Source organism: Haliotis asinina, chromosome 7, assembly GCF_037392515.1.
Source record: "Haliotis asinina isolate JCU_RB_2024 chromosome 7, JCU_Hal_asi_v2, whole genome shotgun sequence".
Classification (NCBI taxonomy): Eukaryota; Metazoa; Mollusca; class Gastropoda; order Lepetellida; family Haliotidae; genus Haliotis; species Haliotis asinina.
In genome coordinates, this window is record NC_090286.1 from 17751407 (window position 1) to 17776577 (window position 25171).

The window sequence follows — 25171 nt, forward strand, 5'->3', positions numbered from 1 at the left end:
ACAATTTAAAGCTCTTAATATAAATACAGTCATGCCCCGTTTATCCGAACACTTGTGTTTTTATTGAAATTGTCCAGATAAGCACATTTTTCAGATACCTGAACGTACAAAGAAACGAACATAGTAGGCATCAATCTTTATTGATTACACATAAACAAATATCAGTGCATACATAAAATGTCTCTTTCATGCAATTATGCTCACTTGAAGAAATCAGTCATTGCTTTATGCACTGGCTGTGTAGAAAAGCGAGAGGACTTTCGTTGGTCAATTCGTCACTTTCGACATTCACAAGATCATGGGCAGTAACAGTCACAGTTGCAACTTGTGCATAGGATCGTAGTGCATCCCAAAGTTCCGACAAGGCCATGTCTTCTTGTGGGTCATCATTTGATTGGATAATATCAACATGACGAACAGTTAGCAATTGTCTTTTCGCTCACAGCTGTCCTGGCTTGCTTGATCATCCGGATTCATTAATTATAGTGACCCGCAAATTGACACATCTCAAAATTAACTCAGTGTCACCTTGCTACACAGAGGTAGTTAATCTTCTCACACTTCAAAGACTGCAAACTCCTTTCATGTTACGACATGCAAGGTCCATGGTAATCGTGTGTGAAAACATACAGCCAACCTGATATACGAGACACAAAATGCACATAATTAAGTGTTTTGTATGTAAAAATGAAACGGTTACTGATATCAGATTTCCGGGAATAATTTTTCAACGTTGTGAATTCATTTCAAGGAATTTTCGTTTGGAAGGCAAGTTTTCCCGTATTTCTGAAATTCCAATAAACAGGGCACGACTGTAGTCATTAACAGAGATTTGTCACACAACACACAACATACAACTCTGAACCCCCAAGAGGATGTGTATGATAGAATTACATTACATATGTGTTTCTTATTTTGATAACATTATACTGACAAATATTTCTCATGACAATCCATATACCATCTAACTTTAAATAATAATAATATTAATAATAATAGTCTTGCCTGTATCCCAAGCACACAGTCATCAGGCTCCCCATTGTTCTCGGTGCCCTTGGTTTGGTACCTCCTGATCTCTTGGCGCAGATCAGGAGAGTGCCCGGGTTCTCCACCGGGAGCACAGCCCTTCTGACAATCTGGGTAATGCAGAAGGCTGCAGTGTTGGGGAGCCTCCATCTTCTCTGGAAAGTTCTTGGTGGGTTCGACTAGGCAGTGTTTCCTGGGAGAAGTCTCATTCGCTGTCTGGGCTGTGTGTAGAGGGGGTGGGGGCCCTGAGCTGATGATGAGCCTTACTGGCCTGACTGTGCCAGGATCACCCGAAATCTCTAAATCCGCTGAGCTTTCTGCTCAATAGGGAGGAGGGTTACCATCACGGGCCTCCTCAGCACAGATCCCAAACACCTCTTACTCATCTCCTCTACATGGATGACATCGAGCTCCTTGTCGAGTCCTTCTCTAATGATATTGGCGTGACTTTTGGACTCGACAAATGTAATACTCTTCATTTGAAACGTGGCAAGGTAACCAATAATGGATCGGTCAAGTTACAAGGGGGAGGAGTTATTGAGCATCTTGTGGAAGATCAGGCCTACACCTATCTTGGAATGCAAGTTCGAGACAAGCTCCAGAATGCCCAGATTCAAGATAAACTTTGGGCTGAGTATAAATCTTGTTTAAAGAAAATCTGGAGTTCAGAGCTAAATGCTCGAAACAAGGTCAAAGCCACCAATACTTTGGCTGTGCCAGTCCTCTCCTATTCCTTTGGAGTAGTTGATTGGACAAAACAAGACATCCAGAGTCTTGACCGCCTGACCAGAAGGATCATGTCTGATAACAGAGCACACCACCCTCGTTCCTCTCTAAATCGTTTATACATGCCAATCAATTCTGGAGGTCGGGGTTTGATTAATGTGGAAGCTCTTCATGACAGAATTTTATTGTGCACTTTTCCACATATTTATTTATCGGATGATCCTCTGGTGATGCACGTCAAGACTCATGATGAAAGCAAGGAATTCCACAGCTATCTTAAGCATGCCAAGGTTGTTGGACACAATCTGAAATTTGAAGTTGATTTTGCTCATGGTGATGTACTGGTGGACGGTACAGCGATGGGAGTAAACCAGGTGAAGTCCTTCACCAAGTCTGCCCAGAGTTGGTCCTTTGTGGAGAAGCTGTCTGAGAAGCCATTGCATCGTGTTTACAGGCAGTGTGTGGAACAGAACAGCAATCCAAGCGACTCCTTTGCCTGGATGAAGTCGGCTGGTCTCAAATGTCAAACTGAGGGCTTCCTTTTTGCTGCTCAGGACCAGTCACTTCCCACTCGCAATCGCCAGAATGTTATTCTTAAAGAAAATATCAATATGAAATGTCATCTTTGCAATGAATTTACAGAGACTGTCCAACACCTTGTCAGTGGATGCCCTTCCTTGGCACAAACAGCATATCTTAAAAAGACATGATGGCATGGCTCGCTGCTTTTACTATCGTCTCCGCCATGCCTGTGGTTTTGACTCCGAGGTCCATCCATGGTACGACCCTGAACATGTCCAGGGCATCCTGGAAAATGATGCTTTTAAACTTCTCTGCAATAGGCCAATATACAGCCTGAGACGAATTCCAGCCAACAAACCTGATACTGTTCTTTTTGATAAAGCCAATGAAATTATTCATATCATTGAATTTTCTGTCCCTTTTGACAGCAATGTGATTGGCAAGATTCAGGAAAAGCATGATAAATATGTGGACCTCGCCTTTGAAATGTCTCGCATGCATCCTAAGTACACCGTCGTTAGGCCTCCCATTGTTCTTGGTGCCCTTGGTTTGGTACCTCCTCATCTCTTGGCGCTGATCAGGAGAGTGCCCGGGTTCTCCACCGGGAGCACAGCCCTTCTGACAATCTGGGTAATGCAGAAGGCTGCTGTGGTGGGGAGCCTTCACATTATGCGGAAAGTTTTTGGTGGGTTCGACTAGGCAGTGTTTCCTGGGAGAAGTCCCATTCGCTGTCTGGGCTGCATGTAGAGGGGGCGAGGGTCCTGAGCTGATGATGAACTTTACCAGCCTGACTGTGCCAGGATCACCCGAACCCTCTCTGCTGCATTTCTATCTTAATCTGTAAAACATAATAATAATAGGGATATTTATAAAGTGCCAGTGTCCACCAACGAATGCATGCTCATGGCGCTGAGAACTTAAAGTACAAGGAGAAAAGAAAAGTCACTGGAAGGCTGTAGTGAAGAAAAAAGTCTATACTTTCAGAAAGTTTTATATGGACAGGCAAAGAATTCCACAGGAGTGGAGCAACATGTTGAAAACGTTTCTTTCCGTAGGACGAAAGGGCAAGCTGGGGGAACTATCAGTTGATGCTGATTCTGAGAACGAACAGTTCTGGACAGGACATACTGGCTAACAGGGATGACAGATAAGAAGGAGCAAGACTGTTGAGACACTTGTAGATGATGCACAGGACTTTGAACTCTATCCGGTATGGAACAGGGAGTCAATGTAAAGATTTTAGCACAGGAGATATATGGTCATATTTAGAAGATAAAGAAACACTTTCTGGAGTCTTCATATGTGTTCTTTAGAGAGACCTGTGAGAAGGCTATTGCTATAGTTAAGGCGGGAAATAACAAGACATCTAACTAGAGTATGTGCACTCTGCTTGGTGATGTACTTCCTGATTGTTCCAATGGTATGAAGATGTTGGTAACAGATCTTACACAGATGTTCAACTTGTGAGGACATGGATAGATCCAATTGCAGCTGCACTTCGAGATCATTGACCTGTCATGAAGGAGAGATAGAAGCAGAGGCAATCTTCAGTTGTTCCACCTTCATCTTGTCAATGTGTTGCTGTCCTCCCTCTAGCAATACTTTGCTTTTCTCATCATTTAGTTTTAGTTTCCTTTCAGTCATCCATGATTTTATTTCAGATGCATGTTTCAATCTGCTGAAGAATACTAGGTAAGGAGTCTAAATTGAAATTATTCATCAGTTCGAAATCATCAGCATATGAGAAGTGAGGAGTGCCAAACTTGCCAATGATGTTTTTGAGATGATTGACATAGATAAGAAACAAAACAGGACCCAGTACTGAACCTTGTGGCACACCACAAGAGAGCACTGTTTTCTCAGATAACTTTCCAGAGACACACACACATTGTCTTCAATTGTAGAGATAAGATGTAAACCAGGCAAGCACAGTTCCGGCAATGCCTACTTGATGCTGCAGGATATCAATGAATTTGTGGTGGTCTACAGTATCAAATGCTGCACTGAGGTTTGGAAGAGTCAACAGTGCAATATCCCCAGAATCTACAATACTCCGTAGGTCATTCACAACTCTCAGGAGCAAGATCTCTGCTGAGTGACGAGGACGATAAGCAGACTAATAATCATCCAGGATGTTATGCACATTCAAGTGGTCCATCACTCTGTAGCAGCCTTTTCTACTAGTTTTGAGAGTTAGGTCAAACTTGATACAGGTTGGTACCATATATTACCGTGTATAAGCCGACCCCCTAACTTGACCCCCAAAATCAGTGTCAAAATGGTATGTATCATGCATAAGCCGATCCGCCGCATCAGACATCTGCTAGTTACAGTCTTGGATGTAAAACGTAAGTATGCAAAGGGAGAATAATATCTAATAAAGATTATACTGACCATTATTCCAAAAATACTTGTTCGTTTGTTGAGAATGTTACCATCAAGGTTGGAACTCTTTAACAATGGTGTCACAACAGCATCTTTTAAACAAGAGGGGAAAACTCCAGATGAAAGGCTTTTGTTGATAATGTCTAGGATAATTGGCAGCAGATGATCTTGATGATCTGTCAGAAGATTAGTTGGAATTGGATCATTGAGGCAGGTGGCCTTGTTAGATGACTTGATGAGAGCCAGGACTTCTTCATGGTTACAAGGTGTGAACTCCGTCAGACACTTGCCATCAAACAAAGTATCTGAGAACAACAAATCTGACTTGATAATCCTCAAGGAGTTTCCTGATCTGATGAATCTTATTGTCAAAGAACATATTGAAATCATAGGCTAGCTCGGCAAGACTGTTACGAGTAGGAGGAACTTCTTCTCTCTTATTACCTAAGAGAGAGTTCAAAACATTGTGCAGATCCCTGGGCTTATCAGTACACAGAGCGATTTGCTTTTGACAATAAGTGCGCTTTTGCTCTCTTACAATCTTGCAGAAGGCATTTCTTTTGGATCTGTATATTTGACCATTCATTCAAGTTTGGATCTTCACCATTTTCAGGTTTACATCGTAGACGCTTAGCCTCATGAACAATGTCACTGTACCATGGACAACCTGTTTTCTGTACAAACTTTCGCTCCATAAGAGGGGCATGGCAGTCCAGAAGCTTAGACAGTGTAGTGTTGTGTAGCTGTGTTTGATCATTACAAACTGTTCTCATCATATTCCATGAAACATTGTATGTTTCTTGGAGACTTCAACGTTCACTTTGATGATAAAGCTAAACCAGATGTGCGGAAAATAGTAAGCCTGCTCCATTCCCACTCTCTAAAGCAACATGTCACAACGCCAACTTATAAGTCAGGACATATCCTCGACTGGGTTGTCGCCCCTCAAGACAACATATGTCTCATAAACAATGTAACTGTGGACAACAATAGGTGGTGAAACGTAGGTGGCGAAAATCTCAAACGTATAAATCTCAAAGAAGTACTTTTTGCAAGATTGTCCAAGAGCAGAAATATTTGTACTATAAACATTAAATTATAGAGTGTGTGGGAAAACCAAGAGAACTCCACAAATTCATGAAATTTAAACTCAGTAAAAATAAAAACTTGACACTCATTATTTTTCAAACAGTGTTTTGAAACATTTCTTGAAAGAGTTCTTGTTGTGATTATGGTTAAATGCATTGTCAAGGGCATTACATCACACATTCATTCTACTGGTCGGGCCTACGTAACAAGAGGGAGAGCACTCCATGCTAAAATCACGTTTCCATGTGCCACAAGACACATGACCTATTGATACACGTGTAATTGATCTCACGGTAGCAGAGTAGAGTGTCATCTCAGAAAAACACGGTTTTATGGTTAATTATTCGTTAATTTGCAATACTATGACTGTCAAACATTCAGTGTGAACGTGCCATTGGCATGCTGAATACGGGAACATCCATCACTGTTGCGAGGGTTATTGGATGCAGTCGACAGACCATCCATAATCTCCAGACACATGACCATCAAACTGGCACCACAGCTGACCGCCCCCATCCTGGTCGACCATGTGTGATGTCACACGCAGAAGACCGACAGATTGTCTTACGTCATTTGCGTAATCAGTTTGTCACTGCCACATCCACTGGGAATGTATTGTTTGGAGGTCGAGTGACTGCCCAAACCATTTGAAATCACCTGCGCTGTGCTCGTCTTCATGAACGGCAACCATATCGTGGACCAATTCTAACCCTTTTCCATCAACGCCAACGTCTTCTCTAGGCACGACAGCACCTGAGATGGACCCAACAAGATTGGAATAGGGTTGTGTTTAGTGATGAATCAAGGTTCACATTAACCTTTGCTGATGGAAAGGTTAGCGTTTGGAGAAGATGAGGAGAACGCAATGCCCAGTGTTGCGTACAGGAAGTGGATCGATTTGGGGGAGGTAGCGTTATGGTTTGGGGTGCTATCAATGGTCATGCTTGATCCTGACTCATTGTCAGCCAGGGAAACCTTAATGCGACAACATACAGGAATCAGGTGCTCGTTCCAGAGCTTTTGCCATTCATGGCAGCTCATGGCCCAGGTCTGACTTTCCAATAGGATAACGCTAGACCTCATATGGCCAATTTAAGAACGAAGTTCCTTAGGAATGCTGGTATCAATATCAAGAAGTGGCCCTCAAGATCTCCTGACCTCAACCCCATAGAGCATGTGTGGGATGTGTTAGGCAGGAACAAGTGAGGAACCCTCCACAGAACTTGCAGGGGCTTGGTGCCATGTTGGTACAAACATGGCGGCGCATTCCCCAAGTTGTGTTCAGATGCATCATCCAATTGATGAGGAGATATTGTATTGCAGTTGTGAACGCCCATGGAGGACATACTCAATATTGACATGATTTCGTTAAGTTGTGACTCACAGTTTTTGATCTTGGACATTGTAGTCACAGTTCCCGTGGAACTGATTCCATGACAAACATGATCTGTATGCTATAGCATCTTAAAAGAGAATTGAATACAATTGTTATTTCAAACCCATTTTCCAAAATGTTCAAATTATTGATTTTGAAACGAGTGTAAAGTTTTTATTTTTGTTGAGTTTATTATGGGCAAGATGAAAGAAGTTGTTCTTCCACAGAATGAAAATCTTACACAACTAGCCAGTGATTTTAATTCATACTTTGAGAATAAAATACTGGATATCAAAAAACTTCTCAGGGAGTATCAACAGCCACACATGTTGCTCGATGAAACCTTGTATGATGGCGCTCCTCTTAGAGACTTGGCACTTTGTACTACACAGATGTTCTGACGCTAATCAAAACATCCAAAAAAAACACTTGTATGTATGATCATTATTAATATAAGTCTTTCATCAGGTGTTTTCCCTACATGTTTGAAAGATGCTATTGTTACTCAACTGTTAAAGAATTCAAAACTTGATACCAACATCCTCCTTCTAACTTTCTTTCCAAACTTGTGAGAAAGTTGTTACAGTCAACTGATGAATCATATCAACCTCCATAACATATCAGTCTGCATATCAGCCGCAGCATTCAACAGAGACCTTGCCCATGAGAGCTGTTAATGATCTCAGTTGTCTACTGGATTCTGGTGACATAGCAACGCTACCTCTTTTAGATCTCAGTGCAGCCTTTTGATACGGTTGATCACTCCAAACTTCCGGATAATTTACAGCATTCATTTGATATTAGTGGAACAGCTCTCTCTTGGTTTGCATCCTACCTCCATAGCAGGCAACAGTTTGTATGTGTCTCGGGACAGTTTTCTGAGAAGACAGTGCTCTTGTGTGCGTGTGGAATAACACAAGGATCAGTGTTGTGACCTGTGCTGTTTCTCTTATACATTACTGTCTCAAAACCATAACTGACAAGTTTGAAACTCATTATTTCTCTTATGACGATGTCCAACTGATGACTGAAAGAAAACTAAAGATAAAGGATGACAAGACTGAGGTATTATTGGTTGGATGACAACAGCACATCGACAAGGTAGATGTTGAACAAGTGAAGGTTGTTTCCCATCATGACAAGTTAAAGATCTTGGAGTACATCTACAGTCTTACCTTTCCATGTCTGCACAAGTGGATCATACCATTCCATCATAAATACTGAGTAGTCTTCAAAGTTCTGTGCCCAGTCTTCAAGTGTCTCAACAGCCTTGCCCCGTTATATCTCTCATCTCTCCTAATCCAATATGTACCTTCCAGGACTCTACGTTCCCAGGATCAACAGCTCCCTGAAAGTACCTGAAGCTCGGCTCTCTTCTTTCGACAAGAGGAGTTTTCAGCATGTTGCGCCTCTTTTATGGAACTCTCTACCAATCCAAAACAAACTTGCCCCAAATCTGGACTCTTTTAAAAAAGCCCTAAAGACATTCCTTTTCTTTAAAGCCTAGAATTGACTTTTTCCATTTTTCTGGAAATAGTTTTGATGTGCCATGAGCATGCATGAGTGGGTGGACACTGGTGCTTTACAAATATTCACTAGTATTATATTATGACAATTATGAGCTTGATGAGTATGAGGAAAGGGGTATTATATCAAACAGGAATGTGTGGCAAACAAATAAACTTAATTTAAAAATGTGTTTGGAATAATGTTGACCAAATGTAGGAAACAATGATGCTTCTAGTGACTGGAGACTTATACACATCGCACACCTCTTTTGAATAATAAACCTAGCGAATACAATGAAACATTCACGACTGACAGTTCAACAGTTCCTATTCAAGACAAAAGATCAAACTGCCCATTGTCTGACAAATGCACAACACATGGTCATAGGTATTATCAAACCGCAGGAAGGTTTGCTAATGAAGACCTTTTAGCATGTATCATAAATCGCGAAAAGAAAATCAGTCATAATGACTAAGCAAAATGTTCTCACATAAACGTCCTGATAAGGAGATGCAGTAGATGTCCAAATAACAGAAAACTATGCATACAACACAATCCTGGTTGAAACACACATGTGGTCAACGTATTAAAACGAGTGCAGGAAAAGCATGCAATCAGTAAGTCCACGTATAGAAGACACATGATCTGGTGATTGTGTCGTCACATTGTAAACATTGTAAACACATGGAGACATGTTATAAATTTGATTTTGATCAGTATGCGCAAAAAGGGTCATTTATGTAGTGATTTCACAGTTTATTTCTGGATTATAGATATTCCGTTGTTAGACTATTCATACTTATTCCAGGATGATCTTGGGACTGTGGGATTTTATTGTTTTGATGACAATTTCTGTACCAATCAGTCGTACCCAGTTCCAGAGTCCATCGCACTGCCGGACCTTGTTAACTTGTCTTCAGGAACATCACAGAAAAGCAGGTTGCTTTTACTGTCGTGTATATCAGTTAACAGAAACTGCTTCCCAAGATTAGTGTTTGCCTGCTCACTCATAGCAAGTTATGAACTCCTCGTCATGTGTCGCTACTTGTGTTTGATACCTTCAACTTTTGTTTTTATGGAACCTGTTCTTTGAATCTGCAGCTTGCACTACTTCCTCAAAGGAAGGATTAGTGCCTGAACGTAGACAACTCATGGACATATTGCTCGTGACTGGAGAGTTCATCTAATAAATTCTTTTGATAAATATTCACTAAAAACAGCTTTGGTTGGTCTGGAGTGCTGTATTGCCTTATCTAAAAGCATATATGGTTCTTCAGTTGAAATCTTAGGCGATGTAAGTAGATTTGTATTAAGGTACCTGGAGCTCGTCAGCACATGACAAAACCATGATAACGCTCTACATGCACAACTGAAAGTTGAAAGTAAAAGTAAAGAAAAAGTAAAAGTAAAAGGAGGAGAACTCGACTTGACTAGACTAGACTGGTTAGTTCAAATACAAGAGAAATCAATTAAAATCTCAACACACAGGGCAAAAGTTTTACCTTTGATGTCCTGATCTCCATTCATTGGCACTTCACTGTAATCTGAATGTGAATCTGGAACTGGAAAGCAAAAATATTTGTCTACAAAAAATCTTAAAAAGTGAAAGGCAATAAATGAGTTCAAACTGATCAACTATTCAAGCTTTCTTATCAACTTAAAGAGAATTGATAGATCATGGACTGCATCATGTACACACAATAACGTAAACTCACATGAACCTTACTTTACAAGAAAGTATAGTGACAAACATTCTGGTCAAGAACATTCCAAACTGAAAAAAATGCACTGATATCTTAAATACCAACCCAAGGACTCTGTTACTTAGGTTTTTCATGTAGTACTACATTTTTGTCCTGTTGCACATTAAAAACAGTAGGACATCAAAATAATGTTTGTTAAAAAGTTCTACGTTCTGGTAAAACTAAAAAGAAAGGAACAGTATTTCTGGTACAGTACTTGATGGAAGATATTTGCAAATAATGGCAATGATGACAGACAACAAGAGACATTAAGGGATGATAACTACAGATATCTATGATAACTACTAACTTGTAGCCTTGCATAATCAGTATAATGTTTCACTGAGATACTCTCAACAAATATATTTAAATTTTATCAGACAACCTGATTAACTTTTAATGGTTGTTCATCAATCACAATATCAACAGTCAGAAATTTGAATGATTGTTTCGATTCTTAAGACAACTTGATAGTCACTCAGCTGACAGGCACTGCTAAAGTTACAGTTAACTATGAAGTGTTGTAAAACCAAACCAAACCATGTCAATGTTTCAGTGGTAAGAACTTAAAAGAAACTACTCTGTCATATGACTTGATGTCTGGGAACACAGAATATTCTCATATACATTAATATCTTCAATCAGTAGGTATGACAAGTAGATATACATGCAAAATAGAACAAACTTTATAGATAACAACTTTTATTCGTTATCAACTTCTTTTACTGTTATCGATAAAGTTTCTTCTACCAGTACATTGTACTTCCTAACTTCTAAAATGCCACTCAAAGAAGATATACATGCATATGACAATGAGGTGTTTAAAGAGGGAGTCAGTACCAAACGAAACCTGCAGGACATCTTGGGCAACAACCTATTTTAATGGGATCAGTTGTTGGTACTTGTAGGTAACATTTGGGAGTCAAAATCTACCTACAAATACAGGTTATTTCATATGATATCTTTGTAAAAAAAGCACAGAAAATGGTCAGATGTGGCACACATATATCTTGTGGCCCTTTGCACTTGATCTTACGATATCATTCACTAATGTGTTGCTCTGTGGACACAGTAACATATTACGTGCTATATGTAGGTATCATGATCTTTCTAAAACCAAATCAGACTTTGACGTTTTTACATTTTTTCAGATTGTTACTTGTGAGAAATATTATGTAACTCCATTGCATCTGAGTACTTTACATTTTAATACTATAAAAAGTAACACACAACATAACCTTGAGTTGCATTTGCATAAATTGTCAGAGCAATTATATAAGGCCAAAATGATCGCATTTGTGCCAATGAGATGGGCACCCTGAAGTAAATGAGGAATGTAATGCAAAAATGTTATGGGCCCACACATGTTATGTACACTTTTTGCAGGAATCTCCCATATACAATCTATAAATATCATACACTCTTATAAAACAAGAGTCATCAGAAGATGACATATCCCCTCGGCGTCCACATGTTTGAAAGAACAAATCATCTGACAGTTACTTATTGTGTTTTTAGACAAAGTTTGAATTGTTTCCAAGGAATTCATGAAAAATATAAATGCCATATATCTGTAATCAGAAAAAGTCACCATTTCAAGATATGTCTCATATATCTGCCAAGATCTCTTTGAAAGATATGAAATGGTTTTCGAGTTGTCCTCCGGAAAGTAAGTCCGAAACATGTCCATAGAAACCGAGAAAACAATAAATCACAAAAACCTGTAAATAGCAAAAGGCACCACTTTGGGGTCTGCCACACATATCTACCAAGTTTTACTGACAGATATTAAGAAACGAAACACACCTCTCACTTTTGAGACTATGTCTGAAACATTTTCATGGAAACCGAGAAAATAATATATCACAAAAACCTGTAAATAGCAAAAGGCACCACTTCAGGTTCTGATTGATATATTTACCAAGTTTTGGAGAAAAATATTGAATATTTTTTTAGTTCTGCTCCAGAAACGAAGCCCATCCCACCATTAGACTAACACCAAAATGCTCCATGGAAAAAACAAAAATATACACAACTATAGGTTGGGATTATTATATCTATCAAGTTTGGTCTAAAAATATTGAACGGTGTCTGATTTATGCTCTGGAAACAAAAGGTGTCGACTACATCCCCCCCACATTACATGCTGTGGGGATAATAAAAATAATAAATCAAAATGAGGGTTTCAGTTTGTGGTTTAGCTATCCATCATATTTTCAGTTGAAATCACAAACCCCTTCAGTTGTTATGAGGAATATGGCATACATCATTGATACACATATTTATAAGGGAGAGGGATCATGATGGCTTTGTCTTCTTTTTCAGCTCTGACCTAATGGTAAAATTTTATATGCAGTGGTAAAACAGGTTTTCATTTGAAATCAAATGTAGGTAAATTTTGTCATTTTTATTAAAACAACATGATGAAATCCTGAACTATTCAATCAAGAAAGGAAATCCTAATTAATCTCAGTCAAATTATCATCTACATAACAAAAAATCTGAAAATTAATTCACTACCAGAATATTGCTGAAATGAACTAACAACCAATCTTTATAATATCAGGATCACAATAGATATCCAGTAACCAGTCAGTATTCACAAGTATTCAAAGGTTATTACCAAATCCAGTTTTCTGACCTTTTGAAATGTAAAATATTTAATTTTCTATCCATTGGTATAAATATAACTGCCTCAGGGGTTTGAGAAAAAGACACTGCTAAATGTTGTCCAAAACTTTTGTGAGCATTAAAACAGTAAATTTCTCCATTTTTATCATGCACCAATAAAAGCACTCTGCTACAAGTTTTTAAATTTGTCATCTTTACGGAAAGTGTGAGTGAAGAAAATACAGCTTGATATCTGAATGACATAAGTGTACATGAAATGGATGTATGTGCTAATGCATAATGTCATGCTCACAGAATAAAAAAATACCTGCAATAAATGTCAAAAATCGATTTTCTTCTAAGACGTCAAACGTCGATAGAGGTCATGCACGTATAAAGATAAGGGGGCATAACTCTGCTATCCATTACATTTGGTCTATGTAATTCACATGGAGAGAATTTGCTGTGGATATGGAGAGTATATTTTCGTTGTTTTGTTCACAGTGAGCCAAACTATTAAGTTTCCCAATGTGAGAGGATACCTTATGGTAGTTTCACAATTTGTCAGAAAAGATGCCACTGTACTGTATCAAAAAGCAGGTAATAGCGATTTGGATGGACCTATCCGATACATAATTTAGTTCTTAGATTCCCATATTCTCCTTTTTGTGTAGATGTATTTTGATGAATGGCTCATCATTATTAACAGAGTAACAGCCACATTTTCAAATGTATTGAAATAACTAAAAATAATGCGACATTTTAGTTGACGTCAAGGCATGTTTTGTGCATTTTGTGATGTCAGAAAAAGACGACACTGGTTTGCTGATTAGTCTATATCTAACCTTATTTCCACTCAGTGTGTAAAAGATCTTGGCTTCTGTGTCAGAATTCAACACTTTTTAGACAAAACATAAAATGAATGGTTTTACCACTGAAACAGTGTCGTGAATATATCAACAATTACATGGTTTTACAACGTATCTTATTGTGAGCAACATACGCACCTGCCTGGCATCAATTTAGCGTAAATGCAAATTTCACAACACCTGAATATTCATTGAATATTCATTTAGGAAATGGGCTTTTCTTCTTACGAGTGTGTAATTATTTCACTTCATAAGTCATCCTCGATATCTCCAGGGCATCCATTCCGATAAGTCTCCACTATACCCTGGACGCATCTACGGCTCTGCCAGATAAATTTATTACCTCCCTTGACTGTCTTTTGATCCAGTCAGGTGTCTACGCTGGGAAGTTGAGCAAACCAATCACAACTCACTTTCGTTTTTTGAATTACCTAACCGATTACACTTGGCAACAGAAACCATGCAGAGGTTCTCTGGAAGAGATAGACGGCGTTCTTGCATATGTTGTTTTAAAGTTTCGGACCTTTCAATTTGTTTGTATGATTTCTCTAAAATCTGGAACGCACTGCGAGCAAACCTTCGCAGTTGCGACCACTACCTTTGTTGACACTGTCAAGCTCGGTTATAACGGCGGCCTAGCTGATGAGAAGGCGGCGCCAGCAAAGGGAGGTAATAAATTTATCTGGCAGAGCCGTAGATGCGTCCAGGGTATAGTGGAGACTTATCGGAACGTATACCCTGGAGATATCGAGGATGTTCATAAGTATGCAATGAAAGGTACAAAGAGATCGCTTTTTCAGTACAGAACTATTAGAATATGGACGTAAGGTTTGTCCAAATTAAGAAATGACCCGGTTTATATATTTTTAACAATGTTTGTACAGATATTGTTTGAGTTAAGATATTCTGCAATCAGATATGTTTTAATAGAATTTGAATTGACTTTATCAACTAAAAAAACAATAATGAATCATACAACGTTTTTGACAAACTCGCATCTGGTCAATCAATATTCATAATTGTTTTTCTATAAAAACGGCACAAAGCAATGCAATGAACAAGACAGTTCCTTTAAATATGTGTGCCTCTACATTTCATGAAATGTACAAATCATTTCCATTAATATTATCAGTTTTACTTATAAGCTGGAATTAAATCGCTATTAACCTGTTCATATGAAACTGCAGTATTTATCCCAACGTACTGAATATTGTACATCAAAGTTAACTAAAGCACATGTTGCAGTAATGGCTACATGTGATCTTCCAACACTTGTGTAGAGGCTTAAAATGTTGTATAATACACTCACTGAAACAATTTCCCATGTACATATTATTAAAAGAATCAAAACCTTTTAAAGAATAAAAATGCATACCTTATATCCACATATGATATGATGTTGAACATGGATACATGTAGATACTGAAATCAGTTTCATGAAAAGATATCTGAATAATAATACGCAAAATATACATCACAATACTGAAAGTGCAAGCAGAATGATATGGCCATTGTGTTTACTCTTATTCAACAGATCTTCACCATAAAGAAATTGCCTAATATCTGCAACAATGTTGACATGTGACATCACTAACAATGACAGGTTTCTTTCAAAATGGCGGCTTCGCTGACAAGGGTACACAGGACTTTATGAGAACTCTTTCCTTGATTCTGGGATCTTTTGTTCATAATGTGAGATGTAAGTATTCAGAATTATTCTGACTATCTGTGTATTTTTATGTGTTTTTATCGTTTGCATTGTAAATGATGGAAGAAGCCAGAAATGCCGACAAGTACTGTTGTCATTCTGCGTGATTTTGCGCCACACTGCACTAAAAGTTTTACTGTTTTTTATGAATTATCAAATGATTGCATTGTATCTATTCTTAATTTGCTATTTCTTGCTACGATATTCTTCTCCTGAATATTCTAAGTGTATTGAGCCATTGTAAGCAATGATTACATGTCTGGATGCTGGAAAATATCCTAAAATGCTACGCAGTGTAAAAATCGGAATTTTTCTTTGTTTACATTTCAAACAGGCACTGGCTTTCGAAGACAGCGTTCGTTTTCATACCAAGTATATTTCGTTTCATTATATCTAGACAGTTGGTATTGGTGACAAAGACTATTTGTAATGTGATTCTAAGATGTTTGGCGAATTCAATGATGCATTTGTCGCAGCTGACAATGAAATATACATGATGTAATAGACGTCTCAATGCCGGCCTTCTCGAAACATGATTTTGTAAACACTATCCAATCTGGTGGAAAGCGCACTTCGGCATTCAAGTTAGTTTATTTTCGAAAACATCCCAAACGATTCTGGGTTCATCGGCAACGTTTCAGAATTATCATTACTGGTTACATGAAAACTTGATATCAGTGATCATTAATATGCTATTTTTGAAATTCAATACTCCCTGTAATTATCTGATTTTCACATTTCAAAGCATACTGCAAATAACGCTCTGAATCGCGATTTTGTATAATGTGAAAAGTGGTGACATTTACGATGAAGCCTATTTTGAAAGGCAATTTTAATTTTTAGCTTGGTCGGAGATCATAGTGGATGGTATCAGGAAATGGGAAATATTCCGCAGAATTCAAAACTGTGAAGTATGTGTATGCGTGTGGTATATTTAGAATTTTATTGGACTTCAAAGAGGAGGGACATATATGTCCCTGTAGCATCCAGGGGGTTAAAACTAAAAGGATTAAAGCAACAAGATCCACAAAGAAATACAACTTTCTTTGGAGACGAAAAAGACATGCTACACATTGATAAACCAAATGTGTTCTGAAATTGACATTTTTTTCCTTAAGGCCTTATACCCTACTAAATTTGGGCAGGTCCCAGGGAAGAATAGGCCTTCAGCAACCCAAGCTTGCCATAAAAGGCGACTATGCTTGTCGTAAGAGGTGACTAATGGGATCGGGTGGTCAGGCTCGCTAACTTGGTTGACACACAATGCTCATGTTGTTGATCACTGGATTGTCTGGTCCAGACTCGATTATTTACAAACCGCCGCCTTATAGTTGGAATACTGCTGAGTGCAGCGTAAAACTAAACTCACTCACACAATAAATTTGGATTTGCATGTGGGACCACTTCAAATTTCAAAATTGTAGATTCACCTCAATTCTACCATAACAGTGTCACTGTGGGCACTAAAAAATTAGCCTTTCAGAAGTTGTAACTACATAGGATTACATATATCAGGTTTTTCAGGACATTAAAAAATGACCTTTAGATAATGAAAATTGTAACCAATATTATTGAAGTTAAAGCTTAATTACTTACATGCCTGACAAGCCAAAAACAATGCTCTTCAAAATACACTGTTTTTGAAGAATTCATGTAACACAGACACATAGTTAATAGCCACACATAGATACATAGTTAATAGCCACACAATCTTTTGCATGCATATACACTGTTTGGACCAAGTTGCACGAAGTCTTTCATTTACATACTATACCTCTCATTGTGGGGATGCCAGGTTCAGTGTTTTGGCTGATTTATCCCTTGTTGAACACGGGTGACGTAAAATTTTACCGGTCATGATTGAAATTTGCCAGTCATGTCCTATTACAGTCATTCCTTGCAATAACACTCTTCATAATTCCACGGATTCGGGTAAGCCACTTTACATCATCAAAGATAGCATGTCAGCAAATTCGCTTTTGAGCAGTGAGGATTGCAATTAACAATGTTTGTCGTACATATCCATGTTTTTTCAGATGCTTAAAACATGCAGAGCTTTACAATATGAACAGTGAAATACTGTACTAACTTTGCAGAAAGACATCCCATCAGCCGAGTACTTAAAATGTTTGCTATGATGCAACACATAGTATTATAGCATGGATAAACACCCTCATCCAGGAACGTATGATGTCAGAAAACACATTTTTTAAAATCAATTTCCATTCAATTTTCATTCATTAAAACAATTTACAGTAAAAATGGAGAAACCATAGGCGAAATGGCACTACCTCCTTTGATACTCATACAACTTCTGCTCACCACATTTATGAGGGTTCATTTTTAGTGCCCATGGTGATAACACTAATTTCACATTTTTCTCAGCAACCACTAACACATTACAGCTGCTGACATTTGTTTGCATCGCGTGGGCTGTAAAGTATGTCACCCTATTTTGCGTGTTATACATCTTCCCTGCTCTATGTTTGAGCTGTCGTCACACTGTTGAACATTTTTTTTACATCATATGAGTTGTATATTATGTCACCCACCTTTGTGTGTTACATATATCCTCTATTGTCTATGTTCGAGCTGCCGACATATTGTTTAACACTTGTTTACATCATGTGGGCTGTAAATATTTCACCCACCTTTGTGTTATATACCTTTCCTGCTATATGTTCGAGCTCACGACATATTGTTCAGCATTTGTTTATGTCATGTGGGTTGTAAATATGACACCCACCTTTGCGTGTTGTATATATTCCCTGCTCTATGTTCGAACTGCTGACATATTGTTCAGCACTTGTTTATATCAAGTGGGCTATACATATGACACCTACCTTTGCATGTCGCATATATTCCCTGCTCTATATTTGAACCGCCAACTTATTGTTCAACATTTGTTTACATCATGTGGGCTGTAAAACATGTCACCCACCTTTGCGTGTTATACATCTTCCCTGATCTACGTTTGAGCTATCAACACACTGTTGAACATTCATTTACATCATGTGAGTTGTAAATTGTGTCACCCACCCTTGCGTGTAACATATATCCTCCATGCTCTATGTTTGAGCTGCTGACATATTGATCAGCATTTGTTTATATCACGTGGGTTGCAAACTATGCCACTCACCTTTGTGTGTTATATACAGTCCCTGTACTACGTTCGAGCGGCCGACATGTTGTTCAACATTTGTTCACATCACGCGGGTTGTAAAATATGTCACCCACCTTTGCATGTTATGTATATTTCCAGCTCTGTCAGAGAGTGGACACATTTTTTAACACTTAGCTATATCATATGGAAGGTGAAATATGTGGCTTACCTTTGTGTTATATAAGTTCTCTCCTCTATCATGAAACTGTCCACACTTGTTAAACATATATCTATATCAACTAGATTGTAAAATATAATTATATATTGTAAAATAACACGTAATTTAAAAAAAAGATACAGAAATACCTAGAAACATTAATATAAAGTGTTAAAAAATAATCACATATGACAAATGTACTACTAGTCTGTCGCGATGTGAAATTCATCAGTTTGGAAAAACATCACTAGTGGTTAGCCTGATGGTCAAGTAGTCAGACTAACCTCCCTTTGTAGTTACGGTGCAGCTAGCTCGCTTGTCAGAAGCCACCCGCACATATGGCTACGAAGGTGTGGAACTAACAAAAGCATAAACTGACTATCAGGTAATCGGACATTTACGTTCTGTTATAAGTATACCCTGCGTTTCGTCCTTTAATCTATCATTTTCGAGAGAATGTGACCGCACTCTCTTCCCTGAGTCAAGACCAACTGGGATCAAGTTATCAAGTTACTTGGCAAGTAAAGCTAACTGATGTCAGTATGGTAACTATTACTACCAGACATGCAACATTTATTCTCGTAAAGGTTTATTTTATGTTGTTTTACCTTTTATCACATTTTTGGTGTATAGTGAAAACACTGAGAAGCCGCAATGAAATCGGTACAGGCGCACATGTTCTTCCAAATTACTTTGCTCACTCGATCGTTACATGTTCTCTAATACCTTATGTTCTATTCTTATCTATGAGAATTGATTTACATTATAACTTAGATTATTATGGCTGAAACGTTAAAAATAATAACTGCAAAAATTGTAGAGGCCTCAATGACTCATTTAAGAGAAGACAAATTTTCAGACATCTTAGGAATACAAACCCAGCAATATGTTGTCTACAAGATACGCACTTTACAAAAGATATTGAACAGAAAATAAGTCAAGAATGGGGTTCAAACAAATGTTATTTTAGCTCTTTTAGAAGTAATGCTCGGGGTGTTGCTATCCTGTTTTCTAACACCACTGATATAGACATACTAAATTCCAGATCTGAGGATAGTGGAAATTTCCTGTGCCTAGATGTACTTATTAATGGGAAAAACGTTACTCTATTGACACTATGGACCAAGTGGGGACAACCCTGATTTTTTTCAGAAAATAAATAATATCATTTTGGAATTTGATAACCCTTACACAATCCTAAACGGTGACTTGAATCTAGTGCAAGACCAACAAATGGATACATATAATTACAAACACATTAATAACCCAGAGGCTAAAAAGACACTATTAAAGATTATGGAAACGCTTTACCTAAAAGATCCTTGGCGTGAAGGTAATCCATATAAAACAAGATTTACATGGAGACAAAAAAATCCTATCAAACAATCAAGATTCATTTTTTTCTAATTTCACATAATCTAATTGCATCAGTAGAATCATGTAACATCACCCCAGCCTTCAAATCAGACCATTCACCTGTAGAAATGGTATTTCAATTAACAGAACTCACTTGGGGAAAAGGTTTTTGGAAATTCAATAACAGTCTTTTAAGAGATAAAGAATATGTCTTGAAAATAAAACAAGAGTCATCAGAAGATGACATATCCCCCCGGCCCCACATATTTGAAAGGACAAATTATCCGACAGTTACATATTGTGTTTTTAGACAAAGTCTGGATTGTTTCCATGGAATTCGTGAAAAATATAAATGCCATATATCTGTAATTAGAAAAAGTCACCATTTCAAAGATCTGTCTTGTGTATCTGCCAAAATCTTTTGAAAGTTTTGAAATGGTTTTCAAGCTGTGCTCCGGAAACGAAGTCAGCAACGTGTTCATGGAACCGAGAAAATAATACATGAAAAAAAGGAAATAGCAAAAGGCACCACCTTGGGGTCTGCCACACATATCTGCCAAGTAACACAGACAAATATTAAGAACTTTTTGAGTTTTGCTCTGGAAACGAAACAAACCTCTCACTCTTGAGAGTAAATCAAAAATGTTTCCATGGGAACTGAGAAAATAATAAATCACAAAAAATTGTAAGTAGCAAAAGGCACCACTTTAGGTTCCGACTGATATATCTACCAAGTTCTGCAGAAAAATATTGAATGGTTTTTGAGTTCTGCTATGGAAACGAAGCACATCCCTCCATTTTGAGACTAAGTCCAGAACATTTCCATGGAAACCAAGAAAATAATAAATCACAAAACCTGTAAATACCAAAAGGCACCACGTTGGGGTCTGCCACACATATCTACCAAGTTATACTGACAGATATTAAGAAGTTTTTGAGTTCTGATCCGGAAACGAAACACACCTCTCACTTTTAGATAAAGTCTGAATCATTTCCATGGAAACTGAGAAACTAAGAAATCACAAAAACCTGTAAGTAGCAAAAGGCACCATTGCAGCTTCTGATTGGTATATCTACCGGCATTACATGCCGGGGGGTATCATAAAAAATCAACGGTAGAACAGATACAAATAACCAAGATGATTATGCAGTTAATGACAGCCTCCTTTGGGAAACTCTTCTTCTAGAAACACGGGGTGAAACCATTCAGTATTCATCAAGGAAAAAGAGAAATAGAGACACACTAGAGAAAGGACCAGAAATAGAATCTGTTCAAGAAAAAATGGATGATACTAAAAACATTGAACTGAAGGAAAAACTATCACAAGACATTTTAACAATAAACCAACAACCAATATAAGTAGTGAAAAAACTAAAGGTATTCTCATAAGGGCTAAAGCAAGATGGGTTGAAAAGGAGAAAAACCCATAAAATATTTTCTGAATTTGGAATCAAGAAACTTCCATAATAAAAGCTTCACAGAAATCCAAGATACCTCTGGAAACATGATAAAAGATCAAAAATTAATTGAAGAAGAAGTGAGAATGTTCTATTTTGAACTTTATCAACAGTAGGTATATCAGATGTTGATTTAAACCAAGTTTTTAAAGATATCACTGTTCCAACCTTAAATGATGACACAGCATCACTATTAGAAAGTCAAATGTCTATGACAGAATTGCTAGAAGACCTAAAACGAACAAAAAATGAGAAGAGTCCTGGGCCTGATGGTTTCACTTCAGAATTTTACAAATTTTTCTGGAAGGATCTCAACAAATATTTTTTAAATGCTATTAATTCCTCTTTTGATACAGGTGAATTATCTATTACTCAAAAACAAGGACTTATAACCTGTATCCCAAAGGGAAAGAGACCTAAACAATTTATTAAAAACTGGAGTCCAATCTCACTCCTTAATGTTTCCTATAAGCTAGCTTGAGTTGTCATGGCTCAAAGAATAAACATAATAAAATAATAACATTTGATCAATGAAGGTCAAAAAGGATTTATGTCAGGTCCCTATATTGGCGAAGCCACCCAGCTTATTTATGACATCATGCATTACACTGAAACCTAACAAATCCCAGGACTGCTTCTTCATGTAGACTGTGAAAAAGCATTTGACACAGTTGACTGGAAATATATTGACAAAGTACTAAGTTTTTTCAATTTTGGCCCAGTAATACAAAATTGGATAAATATACTCTACAAAGATATAAATTCATGTATTCTTGTGAATGGATTTGCTACACCTTTCTTTCCAATATCTTGTGGCTGTCGTCAAGGTGACCCATTATCACCATACATTTTTATATTGTGTGTAGAAATCCTCGCCATTATGCTGAGAAATAACAAAAACATTAAAGGTGTAAAAACTGGACATATTGAGTATATTCTCTCACAATTTGCAGATGATACCACTATTACTCTCGATGGAACTGAGAAATCTTTATATGCAACAATTTATGAATTAACTTTCTTTGCTAGGTTTTCAGGATTGAAAGTTAACATGCATTGAATAAAGTAAAATTGTATGGATCTGATCTAAAAAGAGATCAAAACATAAACTGTGTAACAAATGGAACCTTGAATGGGTAGAGAGCTTTCATTTGCTAGGAATAGACTTTGATGTTGACATGGATGTAATGGTAGAAAAAAACTATAATAATATAATACCAAAGGTATCAAATTTAATGAAAATCTGGTCACTCAGGACATTAACTCCATTAGGAAGAAATACAATACTGAAATCACTTCTCCTGCCTAAACTGTTCCATCTCTTCTCAACACTACCTTATCTAACTCAGAGTATAGTTGATGAACTGCAAAGGAACTGTTTTCAATTTATTTGGGGTGGAAAGACTGACAAAATAAAGAGAGAGAAAATGTATTGTACTCATAAAGATGGAGGAATTAAAGTACCGCATAACTTTAGAACAATCCAATCACAAAAACGTTCTTGGATGAAAAGAATCTTGTTAAAAGACTCAAACCTACAAAATCTTTTCTTCATATATCTCCGTCCACTACCTGTAAGTTTCTTTGAAATCAGTCCAAGCAAAATAAGAGAATATGCAGATAACATCAACAATCCTTTTTGGAGTGATGTACTTGGGCAGATTACACTGAAACCTTATTGGAACAATCACCATGTGTTGAGGAATTTCTGATATTTTCTTTGTGGTTCTACTACAAGCTAATGATTGGTAATAAAACACCTTTCTACTCAGATTGGTACAAGAGTGAGTGAGTGAGTGAGTGAGTTTAGTTTTACGCCGCACTTAGCAATATTCCAGCTATATGGCGGCGGTCTGTAAATAATTGAGTCTGGACCAGACAATCCAGTGATCAACAACATGAGCATCGATCTGCGCAATTGGGAACCAATGACTTGTGTCAACCAAGTCAGCGAGCCTGACCAACCGATCCCATTAGTCGCCTCTTATGACAAGCTGAGTCGCCTTCTATGGCAAGCATGGGTTGCTGAAGGCCTAGTCTACCCCGGGACCTTCACGGGTCAGATTGGTACAAGAAAGGAGTAAGGTCAGTCAAAGATCTACTGGATAAAGATGGAAAATATTTAGATTTTAATGAATTTGTAACTAAATTTCATTGCAATACCAATTTCTTATCTTATTAAAGTATGATCAGTTGTGTTAAAAACCTGCAAAAATGTTACAATCTTGCTACCCTTAATTCAGACCACATAACATTAGAACTGCCTGTAGCAACTTACTACATTCATAAACTGCTACAGTCTGATAAGGGAAGCAAGTTGTTTTATATCACTCTTCTCCCGTCAAAATTCAAGAAATCAGCCTCAAATTTAAAATGGGAACCATTCTTGAATCTAACATTGATGAATCAGATTGGAGAACTTACAATATTATTCCATTTAGATGTACACAGAGTACAGAATTAAGATGGATCCAAATGAAAATTACTAACAATATCTTAGGCACAAACTATTATCAACATAAAATAAAAGCCAGTGACTCACCCCTGTGTAGCTACTGTAAAATTTCCAATGAAACTTTTTAACACCTTTTTTTGCGACTGCAATGTGATAAATAGACTTTGGAAGAAAATTGAAGAGTGACTCATCTCTGATGCTGGAATAAGAATTAAACTTATACCACAAACCATACTATTTGGATTAAAGGAAAATGGAAATGATCCTTTGAATATAATTTTGCTTCTTACTAAACAAACAATCTTTCGCAACCGAAAATATGGAATAATACCAGACCAAAAGAACATCTTTAGCATCTGCTGCCAGTACTATTATGTCTCAAAATGTATAGCATTTACAACTTGTTCATGTGATAAGTTTACAAAATTTTGGTCATCACTACATACTGTATTTGCCTAGTAATGTACAACCTGCTTGGATATAGTCCACACTGAACTTAAGCAAAGACTGTAGAGCAATACACTTGTATGTTTATGTCATTAACACCATCACAAACCTGTGAATACATATCAGGGCTTGATTTAATGCTTTGTTGCTTGCACTGGCAATAATTTTACCTAACGAACCTACTTATGAATCTAACCTGCACAAGGTGCAAGACAATCTTTGAGAAATACATCAGCAATAAGTCTAACATTATAAGCATCCAGTTTTGAAATTTGGATGGTCCCTTGTGCAAGCAGGAGAGCAATCTTTGAATTCAGCCCTGTATACTCTGACGCTTTTGTCGAGAACAACATATAACGTGACCTGTACCCTGAAAAAATGTGCAAATATAAAAAAACCCACCAAAAACAAAACACATTACAGCCTCTTAATTTTAGATTCATTGAAGACATATTAGACAATTTAACATCTTGCTTTTACAATGAAAGTGGCATGTATACAGCAGAAAGTCAGCGGTGCCTTGTAAAATGTATCCAAACAGGTAATTTAAAGTGCTCAGCCTAGTATGTTAATT

At 37.4% G+C, this 25171-nt stretch overlaps 1 protein-coding gene across 1 annotated transcript in view; it reads right to left on the reverse strand.

Annotated features, from left to right (window-relative positions):
- LOC137291107 (nuclear factor 1 X-type-like) overlaps positions 1 to 25171 on the reverse strand; it is a 136812-nt gene that overhangs the window by 60584 nt on the left and 51057 nt on the right. The window contains exon 4 of the mRNA XM_067822388.1: positions 10135 to 10194. Within this exon, the coding sequence (XP_067678489.1) occupies positions 10135 to 10194 (60 nt within the window). The remainder of the gene's footprint in view (positions 1 to 10134; positions 10195 to 25171) is intronic.